This window comes from Wallemia mellicola, assembly GCF_000263375.1.
Source record: "Wallemia mellicola CBS 633.66 unplaced genomic scaffold WALSEscaffold_10, whole genome shotgun sequence".
NCBI lineage: Eukaryota > Fungi > Basidiomycota > Wallemiomycetes > Wallemiales > Wallemiaceae > Wallemia > Wallemia mellicola.
In genome coordinates, this window is record NW_006531967.1 from 207,055 (window position 1) to 233,346 (window position 26,292).

The window sequence follows — 26,292 nt, forward strand, 5'->3', positions numbered from 1 at the left end:
AGTCTCTCTTATAGACACTAATGGCAGATTTGAGTGAAATAAATAATAATTTTCTAGAATTGTTATCTTTTATACCAGAAAATTTATATTCGCATAAAGAGATTAATTTAGATGAAAAGTACTTCAAAAAATCTTCAAACGCTTCAAAATTACAGTTGAAATTGAATAAACAGAAGTCTTTAAGGGAGAAGCTCGATCCTGTTGTTAACGGCGATGCTGAGAGTGATAACCTTGATACAAACGCTTCAAATATAGACGATGATGGTCAATCTTTGCAAGATTTGGCAGACTCAGACAGCTCGTCTATTCAGCCTATGCCCTCCGCTGGTGAACACAACAAGCTTAAGGATAAGTTACACACCAGGTTGTTACACATGCAGCGTAAAAGACACGGTATAAACCCATTAGATAACACCAAAGACGCCTTGTTGCAATCGAGAAGACACCAATCTATCAACCAGCCAAAGAAGAAGGTTCAATTAGATAAGAAACCTCTCTATTTGGATAACAAGGGCAAATCAACACAATCAACTTCCACAGAAGACAAGCAACAGGATTCTTCACTTCAGTTCTCACATTTACAGAAGATAAACGAGATAAAGCAACAAAAGAAGCAACCATCAGATCCTAAACAAGCATTACAGCAATTACAAGCTAAGAAACTGAAGAACAAGGAAAAGCAATCTGCTGATAACGACAACGAAGACGATAATAGTGATTTGTGGAAATCAGCATCCGCCAAAGCTTCAGGTATAAAGGTCAATGACGACGAGGCTAGACTTAAAAAGCAAATCAAGAGAAAGGATAAAGTTAAAGCGAAGTCATCCAAAGATTGGTCAGAACGTAAGAAGAATCTCGAGAAGAGTATGGCTACAGCCCAGAAGAAGAAAGCTGACAATGTCGCTAACCGCAAATCAAAAAATAAGTCAGCGGGTCCATCAAAATCTAAAAAGAGGGCTGGATTTGAAGGCAAAATTTCTAATTCGAAGAAACCTACTAAGAAGTAGAAATTTATTTATATTATAATACATTATTTTACATTTTTACACACCAGTACGGATAACTACTTTCTTCTGATTGCTAAACCTGATGACTTCCTTCTTGTCAAGAATGAAAAGTGTCCTTTCAAGTGCATGTTGAGAGAATCCTTGCTGAGAACAGAATTCACGAACGAGAGTGCTATAGGAAGTCGACCAACCGATTGGTAATCTGCGACGAACTTCACGTTCAATTTTGTGTACTTCATCCATTAACTCTCCGCGTGTCATACCTTCGACATTACCTGCTGATACAGCATCCATGGTAGAGAATTTGAAAAGTCTTATAGCTTCCTCGACATCATGCTCATGGACTTGCGTGGAGAGTCTCATCTTTGCCAATGACTCGGATATACGTATAATAGCTTCTAATTGACGGACTGTGATTGGGATGGATGATCTCTCATCATTATCTTTCTCAACTTGTTGTACTTCTTTCCTAAGTGAAACAAAGTGAGATGAGAGTTTTTCAGATGCTTCGTTAGACAACCTTGGTGCGCAGCGACTGTTTAATTATCAGTTTAATTCCTTATTAAAACGAGAAACACACCTCTTGCAAAACATAACATAGCGTTTCATCTTGTCAAGATCAATTTCACTACCCGCGCTACTTTCCTCATTTTGACGTCCGGCGTGCAGGTTCATGACGTGCTTAGCTATCGTCCTATCTCTGCTCTCGTTGTGTTCATCCTTGACAATGAAAATCATGTCAAATCTCGACAAAATCGTCGTCTGGAAGTCAATATTCTGGACAATTCGGTTAAACAGCTGGTTACATGACTATAAAAAAACACCTACCTCGCCTGGACTCTTCATATCGTCGTATCTACCGAAAATTGGATTAGCAGCTGCCAAAACGGACGTCCTACTGTTCAAAATAGTAGTAATACCGGCTTTAGCGATGGATATAGTTTGTTGTTCCATAGCCTCGTGAATTGCAACTCTATCTTCATCTCTCATTTTGTCAAACTCATCAATACAGACGACACCACCATCTGCAAGTACCATAGCACCACCCTCGAGGTAGAAATCTCTAGAAACTGTATCACGTTGAACAGAAGCTGTTAAACCAGCAGCCGAGGAACCTTTACCAGAAGTGTATACAGCTATTGGTGATACTTTCTCTACGAATTTCAAAAGTTGGGATTTGGCAGTACCTGGATCACCTAAAAGTAAGACGTTTATATCACCTCTCAATCTCATTCCATCTGGTAGAATCTTCTTACTACCTCCGAACAAGAGACAAGCGACTGCCTTCTTAATATCTAGATTACCGTAAATAGATGGTGCAATGCTGCTTGCGAAACGTTCATAAAGGTTTGGAAATTGAGAAAGCTTTGAGAATTCCTCTTCCTCCTCTGGTGTAAATGACTTTCCACGGCCTCCTGCGCCGGATGTAGCGTGAGCTGAATCTACTTCAAGGCCAACGACACGAATGTATGGCTGACGAAGTGCAGGTGCCTGTCCCTTCTGCTTCGAAGCTTGGAAAGTTGAGTAAATACCGGTAGCAATAACCCGAGAACCTGGTACTACTTTCGCGGTTAAGTATCTGTCCAAATTTAAGAGTAAATGACGAGGAAGTTCACCAACTGGTACCATATCCGGTGCTTCTTGCAATTTGACAGTCTGTTGATCGATATACTTGCACTTATCGTGAACAATCGTGTATGGATCAATTGGACATTCCTTGGGTTGTCCAGCTGGTACTTCAGCATCACACTTGCGTGGTAAGTTTATTGTACCCCAACCACCACTAACGTTTAAATTCTTTGTACTTCTACAACTTCTACACATAATGTGAAGGTTTATAGCCCTACTTGAGAGAGTTGACGCGCTTATAACGATACCAGGTATTCTGACTAATTTCGATACCGTGTCAGCGTTTAGATCCCTAAAATGAACTAAATTTGATTGAGATTTTAAGGATATTTGTATAGTTGGTATATGTATACTATCTGTATCAGATTGTAATGGATTTACTAATGTTTTGGCGATTCTAGTGACTGCAACTTCGAGAATAGGAAGTAAATCAGCTGGTTTTTGCGAGAGTAAGTAACCGAGATCTTCATTGTAGAGCAGTAAATGGTTTATAGAGACCTCCAACGCGTAAACCTTTGCTAACAAACTCGATCTGAGGTTATCTCTGTATATAAAGTCGTCGCCCAGTCTGAAGTTGTTGATAAAGCTACTGAAGTCTCTCTCCAAGGAAGAAGGAGCTCTATCGGAAGAGTTCGCGTCAGCTGGCAATACAGCCGTCGTGTAAATCGCGCCCTTATCAAAGCCTGACATCGTGGTTTGGTGAGAAGTCGCGTCTTCTTGAAACGCGTAAAGGTGCAAATAAAATAAAAATACATAGTAATTACAATCTAAGGAATCTTTGTAAGAATGACTTGTGGATTGGTTTCCCATCGACAGCGTCTAATACTTTATCGTAATGATTTGGTGCGGATGCAGGCTTTAGCATTTTAGCACTCAGAGGGTACTAAAATGGGTTAGAATTGTAGCGAGTAAATAATAAACCCACCTTGTTATAGTGCTTATTGTTTAGTAAGGCCTCTAAGGCTAGGACACTCTTTCCTGCAATTTGCTCATGCTCATGGCTCTTATCGTGGATATTCTGTACTAAATTCTTGAATTGCAATTTTGGTCTTAGCTTCGTGAATGGCCACTCCTTGGCTATCCACAGTAGTTTAGATTTTTGACTAGCCATTTCTTTATTATGTCCGTTCAAGAAGAAGAGAAGAGAGCAGAGGATACGTTCAAAATTTTGCTATGCACAGATTGTCATATAGGCGTACACGAGCGTGACCCAATTAGAGGTAATGATTCTATCAACACTCTCAAGGAAATACTTGATTTGGCAGTTCAGTATGACGTAGATTTCGTTCTCTGTGCTGGAGACCTCTTCCATGAGCATAAACCTACTAGCCAGTCTGTCATACAAACTATGTCCTTGTTGCGCGAGTATTGTCTCAACGATCGTCCGGTGTCTATACAACTTCTTAGCGAACCATACGACGAACAGCGTCCAGATATCAGCTATCCAGCGATAAACTACGAAGACACAAATCTCAACGTTGGTTTACCCTTCTTTCTTATCCATGGCAACCACGATGATCCGCAGACTGTCCCAAATTGGCCATCAGGTGCACCTTCACTCAGTGCAGTAGACCACCTAGCGACAGCAGGATTAGTCAATTATTTTGGAAAAGTCCAAGTTCCTCCCCTAGACGACGTAAATGCAGATGCACTCGACAACGACACTGGTATAAATGTGAAACCGATCTTGCTGCAAAAAGGCACTTCCAAATTAGCTTTATTTGGTATTGGAAACATACGCGATCAGAGATTTAACCAAGAATTGAAAAATGAAAGAGTGAACATGTACGCGCCGTTAGAGGATGCCGATGACTATTTCAATATCCTACTCATACACCAGAATCGTATAAACAGAGGTGCATTACAGGCCGTACCTGAGCATCTCTTCGATGATTCGATAAGTCTCGTGGTATGGGGACATGAGCATGATTGTCGAATCGTACCTGAGATCGTTTCTGAGAAGCCCTATCGTATCACCCAGCCAGGCTCTTCCGTCGCAACAAGTTTATCAGAAGGTGAAACAGTACCAAAACACGTCGGATTACTCGAAATTAATGACAAAGATTATAACCTTACACCACTTCCACTTAAAACTGTCAGACCATTTGTCATGATGGATGTCAATCTCCGCGAAGTTGAAGAAACTCAAGGACTAAAATTCGAGGATAAGCTCCAAGTGAATAAATACTTGAGGCAACAAATCGAAGAGCTAATAACGCGTGCTAACGAAGAATACGCTGAGAGGCATCAAGGGGTCGATGCGCCATCTATGCTCCCTCTTATCAGGCTTAGAGTGGATTATACAGGCTTTGAGATAGGAAACCCTCAAAGACTTGGTATGGAGTTCAGCGAGAGGGTGGCGAATCCGAAGGATCTTGTACATTTCACGAAGAAGAGACAAATGAAAGCTAAGAGCCAAGTTGTCGCAGATGCGCCTGAGTTTAGAGACGATGATGAAGAAAACGCCGTAGTTGATAACACGGGTAAATTGCGCGTTGAGAAGCTCGTTAATACTTTCTTGCAAGCCCAGAAACTGCAATTGCTACACGAAGACGGTTTACAAAGATCTGTAGAGTCATTTGTAGAGAAAAACGACACACATGCTATTGGAGAGTAAGTTAACATTTAAATAATTGATCATTCACTTATTAGTACAGTTCGGTTGAAAAAATGGTCGAACATGCAGTCGAATACATGTCGAAGCAGACACTAAACGATGTTGACGAGGAAGATGATATAGAAAAGGCCAAAGAATATGCTGCTGAGAAGTACAACGTGGGCAAGAAGACCACCGAAACCACGGGAAGATCTGGTAGGGGCGCCAGACACGGGGCTGATTCTATGGAAGAAGACAGCAGCGATGAACCTGCCCCAACAGCGACGACAAGAGGCAGAGGAAGAGGAAGAGCGAGGGCAAGAGGACGCGCTGCATCGACCAGCACGCGTGGTAGAGCTGCAAGTGCTCGCAGCACTCATGATGATGATGAAGAGTTGGTAGGTACCTTGATTGTTTCCTGACCACTCTAACCAAACTTCAGTTCCACTCTTCTGATGATTCTGTGCAAGAGACGGCACCTTCGCGTGCGAAATCTGTCTCTGCGCGCAATCAAGCTTTATCGTGAGTGTCACTGATATTGTAGTTGCTACTCTAACGACATTCAAGTTCACAACCTAGCTCACGTGTGCCGCAACGCAGGAGACGAAACCAAGAGGTAAGTGTTTGTTGACAGTTCCTTACTCTCTCATATCCTATCAGGTATATGACGTATCCTCGGAAGAAGACGATAGCAGATACCGCCAAAAACGCAAGCATTAACAAGATGAATACCCTCTCACATCAATTTGCAGAATATCATAAGATTAGAAAGAGTAATGCATTATTTATATTCCTTTGCAATTTGACCATCAATGGATTTCCTCATGTCAAGTATAGCCTGCTTGACGTCCTGTGCACCGAAGACAGCTGTACCCGCAACGGCGACATTTGCACCGCTTTGTGTACACTCGTCGATTGTTTTTGGTCCAACACCACCATCGACTTGTAAATCTAATTTTGCGTATCTTTCACGCAAGTTGCGAAGTTTTGGCATCTGTTCAGGCATGAACTTTTGACCACCTTTTCCTGGCCATACTGTCATAACGAGTACCATGTCAAGTTGAGCAATGAGCTCATCACTGAGTACGCTCGCAGGTGTTGATGGGTTGAGCGCTATAGCTGCGCGCATACCATGCTTCTTAATCTCCTTTATGACGGCCATATGATCGTCAGTAGCTTCATAATGGAATGTGTATTGATATCCTCCAGCTTTGGCTACAGGTTCAACCCATTGGAGAGGGTTAGCAACCATCATATGACAATCCATTTTGATGTCTGGAATTGCTTTCTTCACCCATTCGAGTACAGGTGCACCTTTCTGTGTATGAGTGACGTATCAAATGCTCCATAAGAAACGCACCCATAGTAATGTTTGGCACGAAATGACCATCCATGACGTCCATGTGTAACCAGTCTGCGCCATCGTCGAGTACTCTCTGGCATTCACTTGCCAATTTACCGAAATCACTCTGTATATCGTCAGTACCGTTGCGGTACGCCTATAGAATATTGACGTACTGCTAATGCAGATGGTGCAATAATTGACTGTAAGCAGCTTGATCCACCACACATCTTGGTTGTATGTTTTCAAGGTAGATAACTCCACTGATAGGATACAATAGTAATTTTTAACGAATAAATAACGGTTATTTACTACTATCGACTATTGTATCAACTGTCTTCTCTCTTGTCTACTCTCTTGTCTACTCTCATGATTGACTTGCGTTTTGTCTTGCCAGTATTGATACAATTACGGCTGATATGTGCAAGACCTACACGATTTAATAACATATCCAGAAAGCTGTTGATTATACCAACTTTATATTTCAGCTTTACGAACACTAAGAAAGGGGATTTTCACGATTACGGTCCAGTAGGCTTTGTATGGGCTGTTACCCTATTTGTAGCCTCTATGAAAAGTATAGATTTGGGATTCACACCGAGATCACGGGTCAGGTATATAGGAACACGAAAAGAACGTATGAAGGAGAGTGAAGGCGATATCCACAAAGATCTTGGCTGGTCTGCTTTCTTTGAGTTACTTACAAAGTGAGGCGGAAGAAATTTTTCTTAATAAGCTAACATTATCCAGCTTAAGAGGTGTAGGATGGGAATGGGGATACACGCTCGACAAACTACCTGAAGTTTACTATCATAATTTCTGCATCAAGAGTATTATAGATGCGTTGAAACATTTGTTTATTTCTGCAATCTCTGTTGGTATCTTGACACATGCAATGGATAACAATGATAGTCTGGCGATTGGTTTCGGTTTCAGACAAACGGCTAGTACGCAATTCGCGAGTGATGTAGTTCAGACTATTGCACTTGCTGCTGCTGCTTGGTCCGGTCTTTCACTCGGTTATCGCCTGATAGCACTTACTGTATTTTCGGTCAAGAAACTCACTAGAAGTAGATTTGACGTCGAGAGATGGCCCTGTCTTTTACAAGACCCTCTACAAATGACAAGTATTCATGATTTTTGGTCTAACAAATGGCACGCTCTCTTCAAAAGACAATTCGTCGTCTGTGGATACAAACCTATTTTATTCATCTGCAAAAGACTAGGAATAAAAGGCGATTTGGCTAGTTTGCTCGGAATGCAAGGCGCTTTTTTTGTCAGTGGTCTTTTGCATGAATATGGCATACGGAATGCCCTCAATGATGTTAAACACCCTAACCACTATCCTTCAATGCTATTTTTCCAATTATCTGCAGTCGCGATTGGCTTCGAATTACTATTTGAACGTCTCACTAAACGCAAAATCAGTGGCATTTCAGGTAGAGTTTGGGCATGGACATTTTTGATCATAACAGCAATCCCATTGATGAAACACTGGCTTCACGAGGGTAGATTGGGTTATATTGTTCCACCGCGTCTCTGGACATGGCAGAGAATAATCACCCCGTTCGGTTTCCTCGCTAAAGCAGGTCATTTGTAATAACATAACAAATTGTATACATATCAATAGAAAAAGATACAAGGCTTTTTTAAATCATTCAAGACAAAGTGAAAATATTAGGTGAGCACGGTTATGGTTAGTCATTCGTCGGAACATTTTCATTAGAATTGGCTATCTGTTGCTGATTTCTCCTTTTGCGAGATTTGTGCATTTCTTTCTTCAAGGCTTGACTGTCCAGGGGTTTTAAGAGTTCGAATGCACATAATAAATCCTGTGAAACTGACATTATTGCACCAAAGTTATCAAATTCTCCACAATAGTTTGGTGCACTGAATATTGTAACTAAAGTCCTATCATTCCAGAATTCATAACCACTGGTGTTGTTAGAAAAAGAATACTTGAATGACGACGACTCACTCTTCGACCACCATGTGGGCTCTACATATCAAATCGAATTCATATCGACTGAGGAAATCATTTATAACACTTTTACCAAAGCAGTAACTGACTCCTCGTTCATTCTCCTCCCAATCGTAAGCGGTATCACTTGGATCTGACCATAATAAATCGTTAAGTAGACCATAATCGGGTACATCTAAAGGTCGCTGTATACGCCTGATATCATCCATTGTAGTTAAATTTGGTGATAAACCGCCATGTAAGCAAAATATTTTTGATGCAACAACGGCTGCAATTGGTAGCGAATTAAAGACATCAACGAATTGTTTCCAAATTTTAACGTTTGAACGCCTTTTACATTCATCATAAAAACCGTAAACTCTTGTAACGTTTGCGCATTCATGATTTCCACGTAATAAGAAAAAATTTTCAGGGTATTTCAGTTTATAACATAGTAATAATAAGATAGTTTCAAGTGATTGTTTACCTCTATCAACGTAATCGCCCAAGAAAAGATAATTAGATTTAGGTGGAAAGCCAGACATGTCGAATAATCTAATCAAGTCAGAGTATTGACCGTGAATGTCTCCAACTATTTTAACAGGTGGGTTTAGCTCTATTAAAGTCGGCTGATTGAGCAATAAGTCTCTTGATAATTGTAGCAGCTGGGTAATTTCTGTTGATTTTATAGGTAGAGTCTTAGAGTATTTAGCTGAATAGCCAATATTTAATAACCTCTGTATAATATCATCAATATCTATACTATCATCATCTGTGTTACTCGGCTGCTGTCCCACGGTTGTTGCCGTTGTCGTTGTCGATGTCGTTGTCGGTGGTGCGTCTAACGGGGCAGATAATGGTGGTGGGGAAGGAGATCGCTTTGTATCCTCCTTTTGACTGAATTTATTAAAGAAATTGTTTAACCTGTTAATTTTTAATTATTCTCGCTCTAGCACTTCGTAGCAGCGATGCAAGCCAGAACATCTGGGATATGACGATCATGACTGGGCTAAATAATATTAAAAGAATACTAAGTTTTATACAAGTGTTGTTTTATTTACCTTTGACGCTCAACATTTCAAATAAATCGACCTTCCTGACCCTGTCCTTACTACTGAGCATTTATTACAGTCTGTTATGCTCACTAAGGTTGTTTTCAAGTAAATTGTTAAGATATCCTTCAATTTTATTAGGTGCTTTACAACCTTTCATAATTCCAGTACTATTACTCTACTCCTTCCACTTAAACTCGTCTTCTACAATACCGTCGGTCGTTATCGACACCTTTGAATCACTTTTACACGCGTCATCACCTACGTTCAGCTTGTTAGAAGGCGCCTCTGCACTCTTATGTATACAAGCTACCGGTCAATTTAGTAGATTATACATACGGAGGAAAGGAGAAGGCTCTACACTCATATTATTGATATTATCTGCTGTTATTTACGTATTATCTGGTATTTGGCTTATACACTCTTACCCAGCGGCCGCTTCGACTCCATTCTCAGCTACTATGATTGGCGCAGCATTGGTTGCTACATTAGCCATATCATCATTAGCATTAATATCGAAAAGAGCAACAGTTATTGAAACTGCTTTGATGTTCTCCTACATCGCATACAGTATTTGGTTGTGTGCTGACGCCATACAAGGTGCATCCGGTTGGATCGACTTTCAGTGGAGCTTTGATAACCAAGGTTGGGTTATACAATCATTTGAAAATGCTTTACAATTTCTCAAGAACGCGCTCGGCGATAGTCTCGAATTCATTGGATATGCTTTCACTACATTACCACCAACTTTGTTAGTCTCACTAATTTTCCGTACGGGTGTATTGTATTTGGCTACAAAAATCATCCCACTCATTCGCTCATCAAGCTCTTCAATCACTCACTCGTTTGAACGCGCTGCAGACGCTTGCAACGATGATGATCTTAATGATGATGAACCATCTGCATTTATAATGGCAATTCTCGTTTCATTCTCTAGACTGATACTCATTTTAGTTTACTCGCATTTGTTATGTAAGTCCAACGTTATCTCCTAGTTTCGTTACTGATAAAATAACTTAGTGTTAGATCAAGGCGCACAGCTATGGTGGAGATGGGCAAACGTCGCTTGGACATTATCACTCTGGGTAGTTGAGATAATACTTAGCTCGTCCTATTCAGATGACGACGTGATTGTCAAAAGTTGGAAGATAGATTAGAAATCGACAGTATATACCATCAATTTGCATATGTATTCATATTCATATACTACATTAATGCTTTGTTACAGTATTTATAATAAGGTACACCTATCGTGTTTGCTGTAGTGAGATGGTTAAGATACAGACAAGTATGGTATGTATCCTCGATTCCATGTAATGACCTTGAATGTTATATCCTCGCAGATAACTGTTTCTATTAGAATGATAACAATCTCTGATGTTAATATCTCGACTGATAGGAATGTAAATTAGCAGCAAAACGCTAACTCTAATCAGAGATTCCGTCGGAGCAAGTCAGGCATATGGCGCATACTCTTTTATAAAGGTGAATAGGATAGTTAACTGCGTAAGAATACCAGTATCTGCGCGTCGCGGTATTAGAGATATCGAATATAAACCGAAGTGCTGGATCTTGTAAGAAAGCATCTTATAAATTTAAGCATATATTATATCCGTATACTCTAAATATAGCTCTTGAACTAGGTCGATCCGTAATCTCCTACTTGCATCTCGTCCATCAAGTCAGAGATTATAAAATGTCAACTCGTCAGCGACAAGACAAGGCGACAGCTGATAAGCATCGTATGTAGCCTATTATAGTCACTGCACTATCTCATATACGCCTCTCAGTCAACATTCTCCGTACACTTCTCAAAGAACCATACAACAGAAAATGCGCTGATTGCAACAACAAAGATCCTAGATGGGCTAGTTGGAACTTGGGTATCTTTGTGTGTATTAGATGCTCGGGTATACACAGATCTATGGGTACCCACATCTCTCGAGTGAAGAGCGTTGATTTGGATATGTGGACAACAGAGCAGATACAAGTCAGTAGAAACATTAATATATCGTTGTACGCCAACTAATACTTCTTTTAGAATATGGTTAAGTGGGGAAATCGCTCAGCCAATCTATACTGGCAAGCACATCTCAAACCAGGACACGTAGTGCCAGAGCAGTGAGTGTTGTCTCATATAATAGGCCACTATTCTTACACCCTCAATAGTAAAATAGAATCTTTCATTAGGTCGAAATACGACGGTAGGAAATGGGCAAGAAATGGACCCTTACCATCCGATCCAAAGATGTTAGAGACTGGCTCAGGAGGAACATCAGCCAGCGTAAACAATCCAATTACTCAAATCCAGAAAGGTGCACCAGCACCTCGTCGGGCTATTCCGTCTTCCACTTCAGCTCAATCTTCTTTGATAGACATTGCACCACCAGCTGCACCAGTACCAACAAATAGACAAAAGACAGTACCAAAAGTTCAAATCAATACCAAAGCACCAACAAATAAACCACCAGCTCCTCCAAACACTGTAAAACAAGCACAGCAAAAGCCTCAAACTGATAATGGTTTGTTAGACTTAGATTTAACAGCAACATCACCAACAAATTCTGTCAAAAAAGCGAATAAACAAGATATCATGTCTCTTTTTGCGGCGCCACCACCACCAAACGCTAAACCAATTCAGCAACCACAACAAAGTAATTTGAATGATGCATTCGCTGATTTGACTTTCAGCAGTAAGCCACCACCAACTCAGACCCAAAGTACAGATGCATTGAGTGCATTATGGGGTCCTAACACAGCTGCAATGGACTCAACAGGCTCAGGCAGTTCAGTTGACTTTTTCGGGGGTGCTTCAGTCGCACAACCACCAGCCAGAGCTTCCACAGCACCTATACCACCTGCTCAACAGAGCAAAAATCTGCTAGATGACGATGACTGGGGTCCCACAACGGGCGCCAATGACGGTGACGCATTTGATGATTGGGGTACGACCAGCTGGGAAGCACCACCTCCGAAGGCAACCGCAACGGAGAAGAAAGCACCGCCACCAGCTGGTAAGATTGAACTCACAAACTCATTTTCAGCACCACCAGTGCAACCAACTACTTCATTATCATTTTCTACTACCACAAATAATACATCCTCATTCAACTCATTTTTCGATAACAATACAAACAAGATTAATCTCAATGATAGTGGATACTCTGATACTTCAAGTAAATTCTCAAGTGGGTCAGCCTTCGCTGATATTCCAACGAGCTTGAATGATATACCAGCACCATCTAAACTTACTAGTGATCCATTCAGTGCCTTCCAATCTACATCTGGCGGTAGCTTAGATCTAAGCAGTCCTGCTACACAAAAAGCTAAGAGTCCTATGGTGCGTATATTTGTGCAAAGTATGTCTTTTTAACTTGTCTTAGGCTAATGATTTCTTCGGAGATAATGCTTGGTCAGCACCTGAACCAGCCCCTAAACCTGAAACAAGCAAAACTGAAGAGAATGATATATGGTCAGCACCTGAGCCAGAACCAGTTCCGGCTCCTGCTCCACCAGTTCCATCAGTTGAACCTACTTCTTCATTGTTTGAAACCTTGTCAGATCCGGTGTCTCCACCAGCAGCTTCTGCTAAGCCATCGAACGATCTCTGGGAATCATTTGGCTCCCCGCAAGAAACATCTGCTTCATCAACCCCTGCGCCAGCAGCAACAGGTATAGGATTAGGTGACGATGTCTGGGGAGCACCAGCACCAGCGCCAACATCTTTAACCACTGCAAGCTCACCTGCACCTGCTGCTAGCCTGGCTGATGATATCTGGTCCACACCATCTAACCCTCCAACCGCGAAACCACCAACTCCACCAAATTCAGCACCACCACCACCAGCCAATCCAACTTCACTGGACGATGTTATGGGCAATGTCTGGGCTAGCTAATCATATGGCAATCTTTATAGATGTTTAAAAATGATTTCCTTATTAATACTTGTTATTACAACATACTATATGAACGCTTTATACAAAAAATATGAAAATTAGTTCTCCTCGGCAAATTTAATTGTATCTTCAATCGTACGTTGTACGTATTGCTTGAGGTTAATTATTTCAGTAACGATTGAGACAACCTCTTGTGATAATTCTTGTTGACTGTTTTGTGTTGTTGATAATAAGTTATCATATTGAAACATCAAACTTTGATAACGTTGATCGAGTGCAAGAACACCTTTGCGAGCATTAGCTTGGGCGTCGTGAAGGAGTTGTTCAGCTTCTCTCATTTCAGAGTTTGAAGCAGATACTTCAGCTTGCATCCTGCTTTTCTCGTCATCCGTTTGAGCTTTCATTGTTTCTAATTTTGCTGATATCTCTTGAACTTTCTCTTGTGATTCAACGACCAACTCTTCAACTCTTTGGACTTGTTCTTGGAGGATGATATTGTCGTTCTCAACTTCGACATGCTTATCGGTAGCATCTTTACGTATACCAATAAGCGCATTCTTGATCGCACCTTTTATATCAGTCGATGAGAACATTTCTGAAGGTGTTGCAGCAGCTCTGCTGTAATCTAAATCGAATTGAACATGAAGGTATTTCTCAGGTGGTGGTCCAGGTACTATTCCTATCCTTTCACATAATTCCATGTAAACTTTAACAACATTCTCTAAACTATCTGCTGCTTTAGTTGATAATATTTCAAGATCCCAATTAGATTTCTTGATTCTTTCCATTTGTTGACGGTGTTTATCAAGTGTATCTGATAATTGAACTCTAGTGGATTTCATTCTATCTATTTCCTCAGGTGTGAGGTTTTGAGCTTCAACTTGCTTACTAACTTTTTCATTTTCAATTTCTTGCTCATTTAATTCTTTCTCAAGTGCTTCAACAGCTGATTGCATTTTAGTTATAATGGTCTCAGTTTTTGACTTCTTTTCTTCGAAATGTTGTATCAGTTGTTTGAATTTACCCTTATCAGATTTCATTTTTTGAAGCTCCTCAGTTGCTTCTGCAAGTGGTGAAGGTGATTGTTCTAATTTTTCCAACTCTGTACGCAAAACTTGATTCTCCTTTTCTAAATCTTCAACCTCTTTTAAAATCTCCTCATCTTGTCTTTTGTAGATCTCTTCCAATTCGGCATTTTCATTAGGAAATTCATCCTCATTTTGTAAGAAAGCTACGTATGTAGATGATGCATACTCGTAACTAACTTTTTCATGCCAATTTGAAATATCTTGTGGGTTAAGATCACTAGGATGTGCTAATTGAGGATCATCGCAGTAATCAGGAGTGTACCAATTTTGCATTGTTTTATTCATATCAGCCAACCAAGCAAGCATTGCAAGCATACCAGGCCAAATATGTTGTGCTGATGCAGCTTGTAATTGTGTTTTAGATATTGAATCTGCTACTGGATACCTCAAATCTCTCAAAATCATCATAACTTCTTCCTCAAATTTACGTGGTTTTCCTTGAAAATCCTTAGCCCAAATAAACGCAGGATCTAGTATATCTGTATAAAGGAACCTAAACATTGATTGGAAATCCTTTGTTGTTGGTGATGTCAATGTCTTGGCTGTAATTTGAAATGGATAGGCGCATTCTAGGAGGTGTTTATGAACTAATTCCTTCAATTCATTGATGTAATTCCTGTCACGCATTGGGCGGGGATCGCGTGTGAGGTGTCGCGGTGGAGGCAGAAACGAAGCCAATTGATGATGAGAAGCGGAAGGAACAACAGATTGACGACCATAAACGGAGGATCTTTGTACACTAGTAATATTAATATCAAAACGCGTATACTTGATAATACACTTACCTAGGTGGTGGCATTCGCGGAGCTAAGGATTGCCTACCGTAGAAACCAGCATCTGCACGTGAAGCACTTGGAACAAAGTTATCCTGTGAGCTTGACTGGGCTAGAGATTGCCTCGGTAGCGTACTCAGCCTCTGACTTGGTAGCTGATATCTAGATTTCTGCTTGAGTGCACTAGGTGGATAGGGAATAGCACTCTCTTGTGAAGACTGTGATTGTTGTTGATTGGACAATATTGTCCGTCTACGCGAGTCCATGAACGTTAATTTGATAGTTTATTTCCAATTTCGTCGCGTCACGTCAAAAGACTCGCTTTTAGCGCGTCTGAGCGTGAAATCTCACTCTTTTTAAAACGACCAACTAAAATAAAAAAAATGCCAAGTACGTTAGTTTTAACAGACATTAAGCAAAAGAGGAAAGCAGGTAGATATACATTTTAATAGCTTTTCAAGTTTCTAATTCCTATTAGAACTCGTAGAATTTGCACAAAAGTTGGGCGTTGAGACAGAACAACTTAACAGAATAGATTTAATTGATAACATTAAAAAGCATATGCAAAAGAATGAAGATAAACTTAAGGATGACGCGGAATACGCACAATACTTCGGTGATCGTAAAAAGTGAGTTTTACTATTTCATGTTGAAGTACATTCTACAACTTTACTAGATCGAGAAAATCAGTTGCCGTAAACGATGAAGTAGAGGATGATGGAGAATCACTCGATTCAAGCGCTACTGGACGTGCAACAACACCTGCTATTCAACAATTCAGAGAGAAATCCGTTGACGTAATCCACACCTCCCCAAAGAGAGTCGCCGACTTTATAGAAGATGGTGCCGCTAATGCTGTACACGAAATTGAAAGTGAAGCTAATCAATTAGTTGAAAAATTAAGTCAAAACGCGATCAAGTTACGTAATTGCACAAAGGATACTGTCAACAAGATGCAAAATTGGTTAAGTGATAGTCAACACTTACTCTTGGTTGGGTTGTTAATTGAGTTCTTGGTTGTACTCTACTCAATCACTCCAATCCGTATACATCGTATCGACATACCTGAACAGGTACAAAAATATACTACAGATTCAATCAACTTGAAGCTTCCATACGCAAAATCCCTCCTCAGTCCACCTTTCGTCAACCCATTGAAAAAGTACTTTATTTACAGCTTAATCGTACCATTCATCCCTTCAGTTTTCATCAACTTCGACAAAAGAGGATTTTCACCATTGACTTTCACATTAGTTAGATTATCCTTGATAGTCATCTTTAACAGCCAATCTTCAATTGAATCTTACTTTCCATTGAAAATTGAATTGGCTTTGGTATCTTTATTGGCATCATTCAGTTTAGTTGAGTTGTTGTCAAAATCACGCAAATAAACGTGTAAATCTATTATGTAAAATGGAAACACTTTCACTTTCACTTCATTTCAAGATCTTTACTTAATATAATTAGTTGTTGTTATTATTTGTACATTTTACACACGAAAATTCATAAATTTGTAGTCAAGGAATCTATTAATAATTCGTTACATCTATTATATCCTGTTGAGAGGGTATATACATATTATCAGGAAATTTTTCATTACTTTAGTAGAAGTGTCATTAATATTCCAGATATGACTGGAATAGTTAGATTGTCATCCAAACCGTGCACGTCCAAGGATTCTGTTACTGCACTTATTATACCAACAACAATCATAAGTAATGGAAATCGAAGTTTACTTTCTGTTGTCCAACTGAGTGTATCAGTTGATAATTTACCCGCTTCAGCTATCGTAGCTTGTCCAAACGTACTTCCCCAAATTAACCAACTAGTAAAGGCTCCAGTGAGGAAGGCAGCAGTAAATCCAGCTAAGCTCTTCTTTTGACCGAATGGAGGTGAAGGTAAAGTGTAAGTGTATCTACCGAGTAATCTACCAACTGTTGAAGCTGACGTATCGGCAAAAGCGAGTATACAAATTGATGTAATAGCTATGTCCCTCTTAAATGATGCTACTGATATAACTGCACCGAGAAGGTACCAAATAGTTGAATTCAATTTCTGTCTCTCACTCTCACGCATTAATCTCCCAACGACAGATTCGTAAAGGCTCGCGAATCGACCCCTACCCACAACAGTGGAACGTAGTCTAAAGAGATCGATAACGAGTATAACGAGGAGTAGAATAGTGAGCAATCTAAGAACTATCGTTCTTGAAACTTGACTAATGTAAATTCCAATTGCTATCGGTCCTTATGCTATCTTAGTTTGCTACCGTTCTGATCACTTCAAACTCACCTATACTTGAATGGAATAGCTTACGTGGTAGCTCTAATTCACCTACGCCTAGCGTACGCTTTTTATTATCCAGCCGCTTTTGCTCGTCTGACTCCATTGAAATCAGTTCAATTGTAATTGCACAAGACGCGCGCTTATGAGATGCTATGATGTATTTTGAAAACCCGGGTTTTAAAACAAATTTTTTTACAAGACTTCTTTAGCTTTCTTGACGAATTCGACAATTTTTACGACATCTTTCTTAGATTGTGTCTCAACACCTGAGCTTACGTCAACTGCCCATGGTTTGCACTTTTTGACAGCCTCTTGGATGTTATCCGGTGTCAATCCACCTGCAACTATGAGCGGAATAGCATTAAGCCTGGATGAATTAATTTGATTGGCTATTTCCCAATCGAATGCTTTGCCTGCACCTCCACTCATGCCTGTCTCACCAACTGCAGTATCCAAAAGACTCAAACTGTGATAACCACTTTGACGGAGATTGCGCATCTCACTGTTCTTTCCGGATACATGGAAAACCTTAATCGTTGGTACTGGTATCATTCTAGTCCATTCTGTTGGCTCGTTGCCGTGTAATTGAACGACATCAAGTGGTACACTCTGGACAGCTTCTAATATGGTTTCAAGTGGTTGGTTTTGGAAAACACCAACTAAAAGTGGTCTCAATCTTGATGCTCTTTCAATCAATTTGGCTTGATAATCAAACCAGGTGTCAGTATCATCACTGTCGTGTATGCCTTCAAAGAAGTTGACTGCGCTAGCCGTTGAGTTCTTTATTGCTAATGATATATCTCTTGCTTGTTGAATTGTAACTTTCCTCTTGCTACCTTCTGCGAAAATCATTCCGATTAAATTAGCGCCAGAATCTTTAGCTACTAAAGCATCCGTAATTGTTGAGATACCGCAAACCTTCACAAGTGGTCCATTGTATTTAACTTCTGGTTTCGTAGTGTTGGTTAACTCTCTAATGAATGCAGCTGGATCAGAAGAACGCATCAATGATTCACCAACCAAAACTGCATTTACACCTTGATCGATATATACTTCAACATCCTTTCTGCCAGTTATACCGGATAATGCGCATAATGAAATATCCCTATCCTTGACCATGTCAGCAAGTCTAGATGTAGTTGACATATCGACGTTAAAGTCATGAAGGTTTCTATTATTAACACCAATAACTTTTGATCCGATAGAAATAGCCAACTCCATTTCCTCTGAGTTGTTAACTTCGACTAATGGTTCTATATCTCTTGATCTAGCATATTCGAACAATTCTATCAACTTTTCTTTTGACAACATGGCAATAATCAACAAGATAGTGTCAGCACCATATAATCTTGCTTCATCAATTTGGTAAATATCCAAGATGAAATCTTTGCGTAAAATTGCAGGTCTGTTAGGCAAACCATCAATTGCATTTCTAGCCATTCTCATATCTTCCAGACTACCCTTGAACCATTTTGGTTCAGTGAGAACTGAGATAACAGATGCACCAGCTAATGCGTAAGATTTAGCTTGAGTTGCTGCATTTGCATTTGGTGCTATGAGACCTTTAGATGGTGAAGCACGTTTGATTTCCGCCATAACAGCAGGTCTGGCTTTGTTAGCTTTGACTCTATCACTAAAGTTGATCTGTGGCGGAGCCAAATCCAATTGTAAACATTCGTTGATGTTAAAGTGAGATTTTCCAGGTGTGTTGATTGATTCTTGGATGTCTAGCAAACGCTGCTGTTTGATCTTTTCGAGAATAGTTGGAAGCTTCTCTTTCTGTTGGTTGGATGAAGCAATAGCACCGACACCATTGACAGTCTTCTCAGCTTCTACCTTTGGTGGTTGTTCATCGCCTATACCGAATTCAGGGTTTTCTGCCCAAGTACCACCCTTCAATTTAAGGAAATTTTCTAATAGCATTCTACCACCTTCACTAAGGATTGATTCTGGGTGGTACTGAACACCTTCAACTGTGTATTCACGATGACGGAGACCCATGACGACGCCTGAGAGTGATGTAGAAGCGGTGAGGGCTAATTCAGGTGGAAATGAGGTTAACTCAGGTGCTAATGAGTGATATCTTGTTGATTCTATATCTTGTGGTACACCTTTGAACAAGCCTCTGCCATCGTGTTTAACTGCAGAGGTCTTCCCGTGTATAATCTCACCTGCGTGACTGACTTGACCGCCGTAGAGATCGAACATACACTGCATACCCATGCAAACACCAAGAATAGGAACTTTTCCGGCGAAATGCTTAATAAGTTCTCTACTAATTCCTGAATCTGTGGTTGGATGGCCCGGTCCTGGGCTGATAACGATGTTCTTTGGATGTAAAGCTTCGACTTCAGCGACGGTTATCTTATCGTTACGAGCGACGACGATGTTAGCACCGGATATCGTCAAGTATTGATAAAGATTGTAGGTAAAACTATCATAGTTGTCGAGCATGAAAGTTATCTCCCTCTTCCTCGTTGGTGGAAGGGGGAATGAGAGTGGCTGGCTAGATTGGCTCCTATAGTGAGTCTATTAGAATGATATATATAAAATATAGCGTTATATCCACATTTTTATATTTTACAGCAACTTTCTGCTGACTCGATTGAGTGTCAAGAACAACGAAGATGCTTTCTCCACCAATAAATATAAAAAAATGGGTAGAAGAGAACAAAGATAAGCTCAAGCCACCGGTAAACAACTTCTGCGCTTACTCTGGACAAGATAACATTGTGATGTTAGTCGGTGGCCCTAATGCGAGGAACGACTATCATCTCAACGAGACAGAAGAGTGGTTTTATCAATACAAGGTGTGTCTATCTTCTACCCTCTACCACGCACTCTCATCCCATTGAAAGGGTTCCATGTGTTTGAAGGTAGTAGACAGCGGTGAATTTAGAGATATTATCATTGAAGAAGGCTCTATGTTTTTATTACCACCTAACGTGCCACACAATCCGGTTAGGTTCGCGGACACAATCGGTGTCGTCATAGAGCGTGTTAGACCAGGCGAATCAATTGATAGATTGAGATGGTACTGCCGTGATTCATCACATATAACGACAGAGAATCCCCATGGCGGATACATAATACGTGAAGAAGCATTCCACGTTACCGATTTGGGTACACAACTCAAGCCACTGATTAACAACTGGATGTCAAACGAGTCATTACGGAAATGCCTCGGTTGTGGTAAAACAGCTGATCCAAAGTGAAATCTATGCATATTATCTAATTAAATAAGTTCCAAATTGACTTCTTTTTATCACTGGATTCCTTTTCTTTCTTGATAGCTTCAAGGCGTGATATTTCCTCCTGCTCTTTCAATGCAAGCAACCTCTTGTGGGCTTCGACACCGGCTCTGAAGGCCTTCTCCTCTGCTGCTGACTTTGCGTTCTCTTCTATCAATTCATTTCTTGGTGTAGGCTGGATTTTTGGTTCACTTGGACTTGAATGGACAACTTCAGGTTCTGGTACGACTTGTCTATGCCTACTGAGGTGTAGTCTGGCTGTCGCTGGAGTGAATGATGCTGATTGGGTTGCAAGCGTTTGATAGTCCTCATTTGAAACGTTCGTCTGGTTTTCTTGTGATTGCGCCTGTTCGGTTTGTCTAGTTTCTAACTCTTTGAGATATTTTCGCTGTAATTCGTTGGTATCTATACCATTGCTTTGTAATTTAGTTTCTAAATCACGCTTTACAGAGTCTAAACCGCCCTTAAAACCGTTAAAACGTAACATAGACTCATATCTATTGATTAGAGAGAAATTGCTATCCTTCTTGTTGTTGTACTCCTTTTCTATGATTGATCGTCAGCTTAGGAAAGATGAAGGTTGATTGCTCACCCGTTCCTTGCTCTACTTTAACTTGAAGGATAGTCTGAGGATCAGAGACCGTTGATTTGAGGAACGACTGCCTTATGTCATTTAGAGAGGTGTTAATAGCATCCCTTGGACCGTTCTTTGGTATTGGTACTTCAATATAAGTTTTCTCAACCTTCTCTTTGTCACTATCGAACTCAATCCAGCCGTGATTAAGTAAAGCGTCTGTATCATTGTTTCTAGCGAATTGTATGCTAGTAACTTTACCGTACTTTTCCTCTAAATGTCTAGCTACAGTTAATGCTTCAGATGAAGATCTCAAGCTACCGTTGCTAACTCTAACAAATAGTTTTAAAGTGCGTATAAATTTATTATTTTCTTTATATTTTAATTTATTTAGTAAAACTGACATGGACGTATTGAATAACAACTTCAGCTGCTGCAATCATCAGTAGAAGATGAAATTATTCGCTCTATTCGGATTGTTAGCTGGTTTTGTTACAGCTGGTACATACAAGGATACCCCTGGATCGAGAGACGTCGACGTTACGACAAAGTTAGTATAGCTATATTAGAACACTCGGTTAGCTTACAACGTTTTAGATTACGCACACACTCAATATCTGCACCATACGTTGACCAGGAGCTCAAGTGAGTCTATTATTTTCCTAATATATCCTTCTAACCACCGTTCAAGCAACCGTTGGTGGGATTTCGGTGGTTCTACCATAATAGACGCTAATAACCACATACGGTTAACACAAGATAAACAATCTGAGAGAGGTTGGTTATGGTCACGTCTTCCTCTTACCGTCTCAAGCTATCAAATCGAGTTCGAGTTTAAAGTTGGCGGCAAGAATAATCACTTGTATGGTGACGGATTCGCAATGTGGCTTACTCAGGGAAGGAATAAAGAAGGTGAAGTTTTTGGCAGCGTCAATAACTTCAAGGGTCTCGGTGTTTTCTTCGACACTTACGCTAATAGCCGTCATTCATACCCCTTCCCTAGAATATCAGCCATGTTAGGTGATGGTGAGACCCTCTACGATAACAACAAAGATGGCGACGAGCAAAGCCTTGACGGTTGCTCTATCAAGTTCCGTAGAACGGAAATTACACCAAAAGCAAGATTTAGCTACCTCAAAGGTAATTATATCAAGTTAGAGTTACAAACAAAGAAATGGGGTGAATGGGAAGAATGTTTCACTGTTGAGGATATTGAATTACCTCTCCATCCATACCTTGGTTTCAGTTCAATCACAGGTGAAATTTCTGACAATCATGACATTATATCGGTGAATACAAACGAATTAACCAAGAGAGGTACAAACCCACGTGCTCAAGCTAAAATGAATAATACCAAGAAAGCTAAATCGAAATCTTTCTTCAGAAAATTGGTGAACTTTGTCACTTACACAATCATACTGGCTTTGCTTGGTGTAGTTGCAAAGATATTCCACACTGCATATAAACGAAGACAAGCAAAGAGGTTTTAGAGGTTTTAGTTTAGTCTTAAGTTTCTTTTTGTAAAAATGCATCTTTTTATGTTAGTAGTATATCATTTATATCCTGCTTTACTTTAATATCTAACTCAGAAAGCCTCTTATCATCCCAGAATCTACTTAAATGCCTTGTACCACTGTCGCACAATATTGTTACTATCGATGAACCTTTTTTTATTGTCTTGGCTAGACGAACAGCAGCGACGAGGTTACAAGCTGAAGATGAACCTAAAAATAAGCCATCGTTTATCATAACGTATCTACTCATGGCAACAGCTTCTTCATCACTAACTCTGTAAGCGTCATCTATATATTCGTACCCCTTGTCGAAGTTTGCGGTTAATCTATTAATCCCGATACCTTCGACAATACTATCAACTTGGTGTCGCCTCTTCGTGCCTTCTTTTTCTTGCGAGGCAAACATAACACCATATTTCACTTTGTTATATAATCCGGAGCCCTCAGGATCTGAGAGAACGATTTTGATATCCTCGTTACGCTCTTTGAAATAAGTAGCGCATCCGCTGATAGTACCACCTGTACCCGCACCACTGACGAATGCATCAAACTGACCACAATCAGTCTGCGTCCATATCTCCTTAGCTGTGCCATCGTAATGAGCTTTCCAATTACTCTGACGCTCGAATTGATCCGCAAAGAATCCGACAGCTTTTCCTTTCTTTTTCTTCTCCTTTGTGAGCATTATATCATTTGCATTCTCGATCGTAGGTGTACTGGCATTACCAGGCTCCTCATTCGCCATGCCTTCTGTATACTGTGATGCACGTATCTCCGCCAAATTAACGAATTGCTTTTTGTCTACTATAGAAGCAGGTCTGACTTTCTCAACGTGTGCACCCAGTTTGAGTAAAATGTCACACTTCTCAGCGGATACATCGTCTGGCATTATGATAGCTAGTAGAGGTTATTTTAGATGTGATTCACTGATTTATGATTTACATACCAGCTTTGTATCCCTTTGCTCTGGCTACCATAGCGATTGAAATACCTGTACTCCCGACTGTACCTTCATAAATGCATGAATTTGTATGTGGAATGAGTTCTCCACGTTCCTCTGCATCTTGAATAACTGTAAAAGTCTAAGATTTATTCAAATCGTCTAGTATGTACTTACTCTTAAGTGCTACTCTATCTTTTACACTTCCACCTGGATTCATGAACTCGCATTTACCCTAACCATTGCTTGAATATTTAATTGTTCTTTCATCGCCATACATACCAATATATCAACACCCAAGGCATCAGATAAAGATGCTATCCTTATCAATGGTGTTTTTCCTTTATATTATTAGCTATACGACTCTTATATGGCAATATCACCCACCTATCAAATCAGGTAATCCTTCAGAAATCTGACGATTGTCTTCGACGACGATTCCCTCATCATCAGCGAAACGTGTATAACGCTTTTTCTCCTTATTTATTTTATATACTGCATATAAAGTAGATAATGCAACTATACTCGTGAATCCTAAGACAAAGTACTGTCGCTGATCATTCATGGTGGCAAGGAATGACGTTTTTTAGATGCAAAAGTCTATGTCATGCAAAATAAATAATTACAAAACTAGTGAATTTACCACTGTACTGCTAGTCCACTAGTGTCAGATTCGATCGCATGGTATTGTGTTCGTAGATGTTCTTTCGACAATTCCTTGAGCATTTCAGTTGAAATTTTAGATAACATTTCAAGTGTGACTGCTTTCGAAGCTTCACTGCCCGTCCAATAGATATCTTCTACTCTATTGATCCAATTTTTAGTCGTCCAACGCACACTTTCTTCAATATTCTTCGTTGGATCAGTAGCAACACCTTCGCTTTCCCAATCACGTTCGTGTCCTTCCTTATCAGTGTTAATACCAGGTTTCAGTTGACCACCACCGTTGATACATCCAGAAGGACAAGCCATGACTTCGACAAAATCTAACGACTTGCTATCGTGTGGATTACCTGTATTGCGGGTGCGCACTCGACCTCGCCCTGCCATCCTCCCAGCTGCTCCTCTTCCACTATTAAGGCCTTTCTCTTTTCCAACTTTCCGTACTAGATTTTGTATATTCTTAAAACCGTAGCATTTTGATCCCTTGAAAACACACTCATTGTTCTCATTTATGAGTAGATACTCAACAGAGTCTGCCAAGTTCCTCGGTGAGTGTGTCTCTAAACGTAAGTTTGGCGTTGTTTGCTTTATCAGTGTCATTATATTTTCAAGATATGAACCGGAAGATGTACCAGGATGTTGAATATGATGAGGTATGAGTTTTTCTTCAGTTGATACTATATTCTCATTTGGAAGGCTTTCATTTAAATTGATAGGCTTGTCAAATAAAGATCCTAATTCACCTGACGTCAATACACAATCTACGTCTCTTGTTTGGTACAAATCGCTGTAGAAATCTTGTCTAGAAGCTTCCAATTTTTTGTCATAGCATGGCATTATAGTAACATGGTATATATCACTAGCTGACTTGTTTATCCGTTGACTGAACCAATATTTGACGAGACTACCCATGACTTGTTGCGGTGATTTCGTCGTACTAATGAATGGTATGAGTTCACCGTGTGTTTTCTCCACATAACAGATCCATCCAGGACATGCAGATGTGAGAAGGAGACGATTGTTACTATCTAAGCTATTGAATTCATTGAGAATTTCCAATAAGCTCAAATGACGGGAGAATGTAGTATCAAATACGTAATCGAATCCTATACTCTTTAAATGATGGCGCAACCTTCTCAACAATACCTCATTCGATGGTCTACTACTGAGTGAAGCTGAAATGGAAGCCAAAGATTGTGGCGATATACTAGCGATCATAGTTTTCTTATCATTATCTTTACTTAAATATTTCTTAACCTCTAAGTGGCTTTGTGACTCTATCAAAACTGTTTCCGCTGATGTAATACAACCGGAGCATGCTAAGCAATCATTGAGTGTTATCTCAGCTTTCTCTAGCTTTTGATTCTGTTCATAATACTCTCCATTCTCTCCGATAGTTATTTCTGTCGTTGGTGCATCTGGTGCCACTTCTTCCTGCTTTGGCTTGTTCGTTTCTTTAACTGGCTTTATACATTCTTGGCCTGGACTTATAAAATCATTAAGATCTGTTATTTGCTAATACAATGTTAGATGTATTCTAGTTTATATTACGAACTTACTAATCCTCCGCTAAATCCCATCGTGATAGATAATAGAAGCGATACAAGTGGCTGAAAATCAACAAGGTCCTATTAAAACAAAAATGACCAATCAAAATATCCACCTTATGAATAATTAAAATATTGCTAAATAAACCTACGTCGATGCCAAACAAAAATAAA

General features: G+C 40.0%; 18 protein-coding genes across 18 annotated transcripts; 8 read left to right on the top strand and 10 right to left on the bottom strand.

Annotated features, from left to right (window-relative positions):
• The first annotated feature begins 12 nt into the window (after positions 1-12).
• Positions 13-1,032, top strand: WALSEDRAFT_60465 (hypothetical protein). The gene has a single exon (XM_006958463.1). The coding sequence runs from the start codon at positions 21-23 to the stop codon at positions 1,005-1,007; it is 987 nt and encodes a 328-aa protein (XP_006958525.1). The 5' UTR covers positions 13-20; the 3' UTR covers positions 1,008-1,032.
• Positions 1,033-1,043: 11 nt separating this feature from the next.
• Positions 1,044-3,347, bottom strand: WALSEDRAFT_57547 (MCM-domain-containing protein; the record flags this gene model as incomplete). The annotated part of the gene is made up of 3 exons (XM_006958464.1): positions 1,836-3,347; positions 1,588-1,784; positions 1,044-1,542 (listed from the first exon to the last, which is right to left on the bottom strand). Exons 1-3 carry the CDS (start codon positions 3,324-3,326, stop codon positions 1,044-1,046), a joined length of 2,187 nt encoding a protein of 728 aa, XP_006958526.1. The 5' UTR covers positions 3,327-3,347.
• Positions 3,348-3,396: 49 nt separating this feature from the next.
• Positions 3,397-3,747, bottom strand: WALSEDRAFT_69061 (hypothetical protein; the record flags this gene model as incomplete). Its single annotated transcript, XM_006958465.1, has 2 exons — positions 3,397-3,519; positions 3,562-3,747. The coding sequence occupies 2 exons, from the start codon at positions 3,745-3,747 to the stop codon at positions 3,397-3,399; spliced, it is 309 nt and encodes a 102-aa protein (XP_006958527.1).
• Positions 3,748-3,756: 9 nt separating this feature from the next.
• WALSEDRAFT_28834 (DNA repair exonuclease) lies at positions 3,757-5,952 on the top strand (the record flags this gene model as incomplete). The annotated part of the gene is made up of 5 exons (XM_006958466.1): positions 3,757-5,249; positions 5,294-5,630; positions 5,675-5,754; positions 5,800-5,848; positions 5,893-5,952. The coding sequence occupies 5 exons, from the start codon at positions 3,757-3,759 to the stop codon at positions 5,950-5,952; spliced, it is 2,019 nt and encodes a 672-aa protein (XP_006958528.1).
• WALSEDRAFT_60466 (Ribulose-phosphate 3-epimerase) lies at positions 5,907-7,004 on the bottom strand. Its single transcript, XM_006958467.1, has 3 exons — positions 6,751-7,004; positions 6,593-6,701; positions 5,907-6,546 (listed from the first exon to the last, which is right to left on the bottom strand). Exons 1-3 carry the CDS (start codon positions 6,802-6,804, stop codon positions 6,014-6,016), a joined length of 696 nt encoding a protein of 231 aa, XP_006958529.1. The 5' UTR covers positions 6,805-7,004; the 3' UTR covers positions 5,907-6,013.
• WALSEDRAFT_54580 (hypothetical protein) lies at positions 6,970-9,494 on the top strand. Its single transcript, XM_006958468.1, has 2 exons — positions 6,970-7,281; positions 7,325-9,494. The coding sequence occupies exons 1-2, from the start codon at positions 7,145-7,147 to the stop codon at positions 8,172-8,174; spliced, it is 987 nt and encodes a 328-aa protein (XP_006958530.1). The 5' UTR covers positions 6,970-7,144; the 3' UTR covers positions 8,175-9,494.
• Positions 6,970-9,494, bottom strand: Pzh1 (Metallo-dependent phosphatase). Its single transcript, XM_006958469.1, has 3 exons — positions 8,553-9,494; positions 7,325-8,509; positions 6,970-7,281 (listed from the first exon to the last, which is right to left on the bottom strand). The coding sequence occupies exons 1-2, from the start codon at positions 9,077-9,079 to the stop codon at positions 8,272-8,274; spliced, it is 765 nt and encodes a 254-aa protein (XP_006958531.1). The 5' UTR covers positions 9,080-9,494; the 3' UTR covers positions 6,970-7,281; positions 7,325-8,271.
• A 26-nt stretch (positions 9,495-9,520) lies between these two features.
• Positions 9,521-10,782, top strand: WALSEDRAFT_60468 (hypothetical protein). The gene is made up of 2 exons (XM_006958470.1): positions 9,521-10,558; positions 10,607-10,782. Exons 1-2 carry the CDS (start codon positions 9,526-9,528, stop codon positions 10,741-10,743), a joined length of 1,170 nt encoding a protein of 389 aa, XP_006958532.1. The 5' UTR covers positions 9,521-9,525; the 3' UTR covers positions 10,744-10,782.
• A 476-nt stretch (positions 10,783-11,258) lies between these two features.
• WALSEDRAFT_54583 (ArfGap-domain-containing protein) lies at positions 11,259-13,484 on the top strand. Its single transcript, XM_006958471.1, has 4 exons — positions 11,259-11,328; positions 11,377-11,576; positions 11,628-11,707; positions 11,756-13,484. Exons 1-4 carry the CDS (start codon positions 11,283-11,285, stop codon positions 12,957-12,959), a joined length of 1,530 nt encoding a protein of 509 aa, XP_006958533.1. The 5' UTR covers positions 11,259-11,282; the 3' UTR covers positions 12,960-13,484.
• Positions 13,485-13,555: 71 nt separating this feature from the next.
• On the bottom strand, positions 13,556-15,532 carry WALSEDRAFT_38487 (hypothetical protein). Its single transcript, XM_006958472.1, has 2 exons — positions 15,356-15,532; positions 13,556-15,309 (listed from the first exon to the last, which is right to left on the bottom strand). The coding sequence occupies exons 1-2, from the start codon at positions 15,367-15,369 to the stop codon at positions 13,581-13,583; spliced, it is 1,743 nt and encodes a 580-aa protein (XP_006958534.1). The 5' UTR covers positions 15,370-15,532; the 3' UTR covers positions 13,556-13,580.
• A 186-nt stretch (positions 15,533-15,718) lies between these two features.
• On the top strand, positions 15,719-16,834 carry WALSEDRAFT_60469 (hypothetical protein). Its single transcript, XM_006958473.1, has 3 exons — positions 15,719-15,775; positions 15,822-15,972; positions 16,020-16,834. Exons 1-3 carry the CDS (start codon positions 15,727-15,729, stop codon positions 16,732-16,734), a joined length of 915 nt encoding a protein of 304 aa, XP_006958535.1. The 5' UTR covers positions 15,719-15,726; the 3' UTR covers positions 16,735-16,834.
• Positions 16,835-16,859: 25 nt separating this feature from the next.
• WALSEDRAFT_60470 (hypothetical protein) lies at positions 16,860-17,767 on the bottom strand. The gene is made up of 2 exons (XM_006958474.1): positions 17,636-17,767; positions 16,860-17,589 (listed from the first exon to the last, which is right to left on the bottom strand). The coding sequence occupies exons 1-2, from the start codon at positions 17,730-17,732 to the stop codon at positions 16,940-16,942; spliced, it is 747 nt and encodes a 248-aa protein (XP_006958536.1). The 5' UTR covers positions 17,733-17,767; the 3' UTR covers positions 16,860-16,939.
• Positions 17,768-17,821: 54 nt separating this feature from the next.
• Positions 17,822-20,083, bottom strand: WALSEDRAFT_18867 (phosphoribosyl anthranilate isomerase; the record flags this gene model as incomplete). Its single annotated transcript, XM_006958356.1, has 1 exon — positions 17,822-20,083. One exon carries the CDS (start codon positions 20,081-20,083, stop codon positions 17,822-17,824), a length of 2,262 nt encoding a protein of 753 aa, XP_006958418.1.
• Positions 20,084-20,244: 161 nt separating this feature from the next.
• On the bottom strand, positions 20,245-21,869 carry WALSEDRAFT_60472 (hypothetical protein). Its single transcript, XM_006958475.1, has 3 exons — positions 21,473-21,869; positions 20,486-21,426; positions 20,245-20,437 (listed from the first exon to the last, which is right to left on the bottom strand). Exons 1-2 carry the CDS (start codon positions 21,858-21,860, stop codon positions 20,861-20,863), a joined length of 954 nt encoding a protein of 317 aa, XP_006958537.1. The 5' UTR covers positions 21,861-21,869; the 3' UTR covers positions 20,245-20,437; positions 20,486-20,860.
• Positions 20,257-20,844, top strand: WALSEDRAFT_51505 (3-hydroxyanthranilic acid dioxygenase; the record flags this gene model as incomplete). The annotated part of the gene is made up of 2 exons (XM_006958476.1): positions 20,257-20,439; positions 20,488-20,844. 2 exons carry the CDS (start codon positions 20,257-20,259, stop codon positions 20,842-20,844), a joined length of 540 nt encoding a protein of 179 aa, XP_006958538.1.
• Positions 21,870-21,906: 37 nt separating the features above from the next.
• On the top strand, positions 21,907-22,944 carry WALSEDRAFT_64459 (hypothetical protein; the record flags this gene model as incomplete). Its single annotated transcript, XM_006958477.1, has 3 exons — positions 21,907-22,004; positions 22,052-22,099; positions 22,146-22,944. The coding sequence occupies 3 exons, from the start codon at positions 21,907-21,909 to the stop codon at positions 22,942-22,944; spliced, it is 945 nt and encodes a 314-aa protein (XP_006958539.1).
• Positions 22,146-24,473, bottom strand: WALSEDRAFT_69075 (putative cysteine synthase; the record flags this gene model as incomplete). Its single annotated transcript, XM_006958478.1, has 5 exons — positions 22,146-23,865; positions 23,915-24,040; positions 24,086-24,143; positions 24,191-24,249; positions 24,296-24,473. The coding sequence occupies 5 exons, from the start codon at positions 24,471-24,473 to the stop codon at positions 22,991-22,993; spliced, it is 1,296 nt and encodes a 431-aa protein (XP_006958540.1). The 3' UTR covers positions 22,146-22,990.
• Positions 24,474-24,501: 28 nt separating this feature from the next.
• On the bottom strand, positions 24,502-26,152 carry WALSEDRAFT_60473 (iron hydrogenase; the record flags this gene model as incomplete). Its single annotated transcript, XM_006958479.1, has 2 exons — positions 24,502-26,086; positions 26,131-26,152. Coding segments are annotated over 2 exons (1,561 nt in total), but the record flags the coding sequence as incomplete, so codon positions are not given.
• Positions 26,153-26,292: the final 140 nt, after the last annotated feature.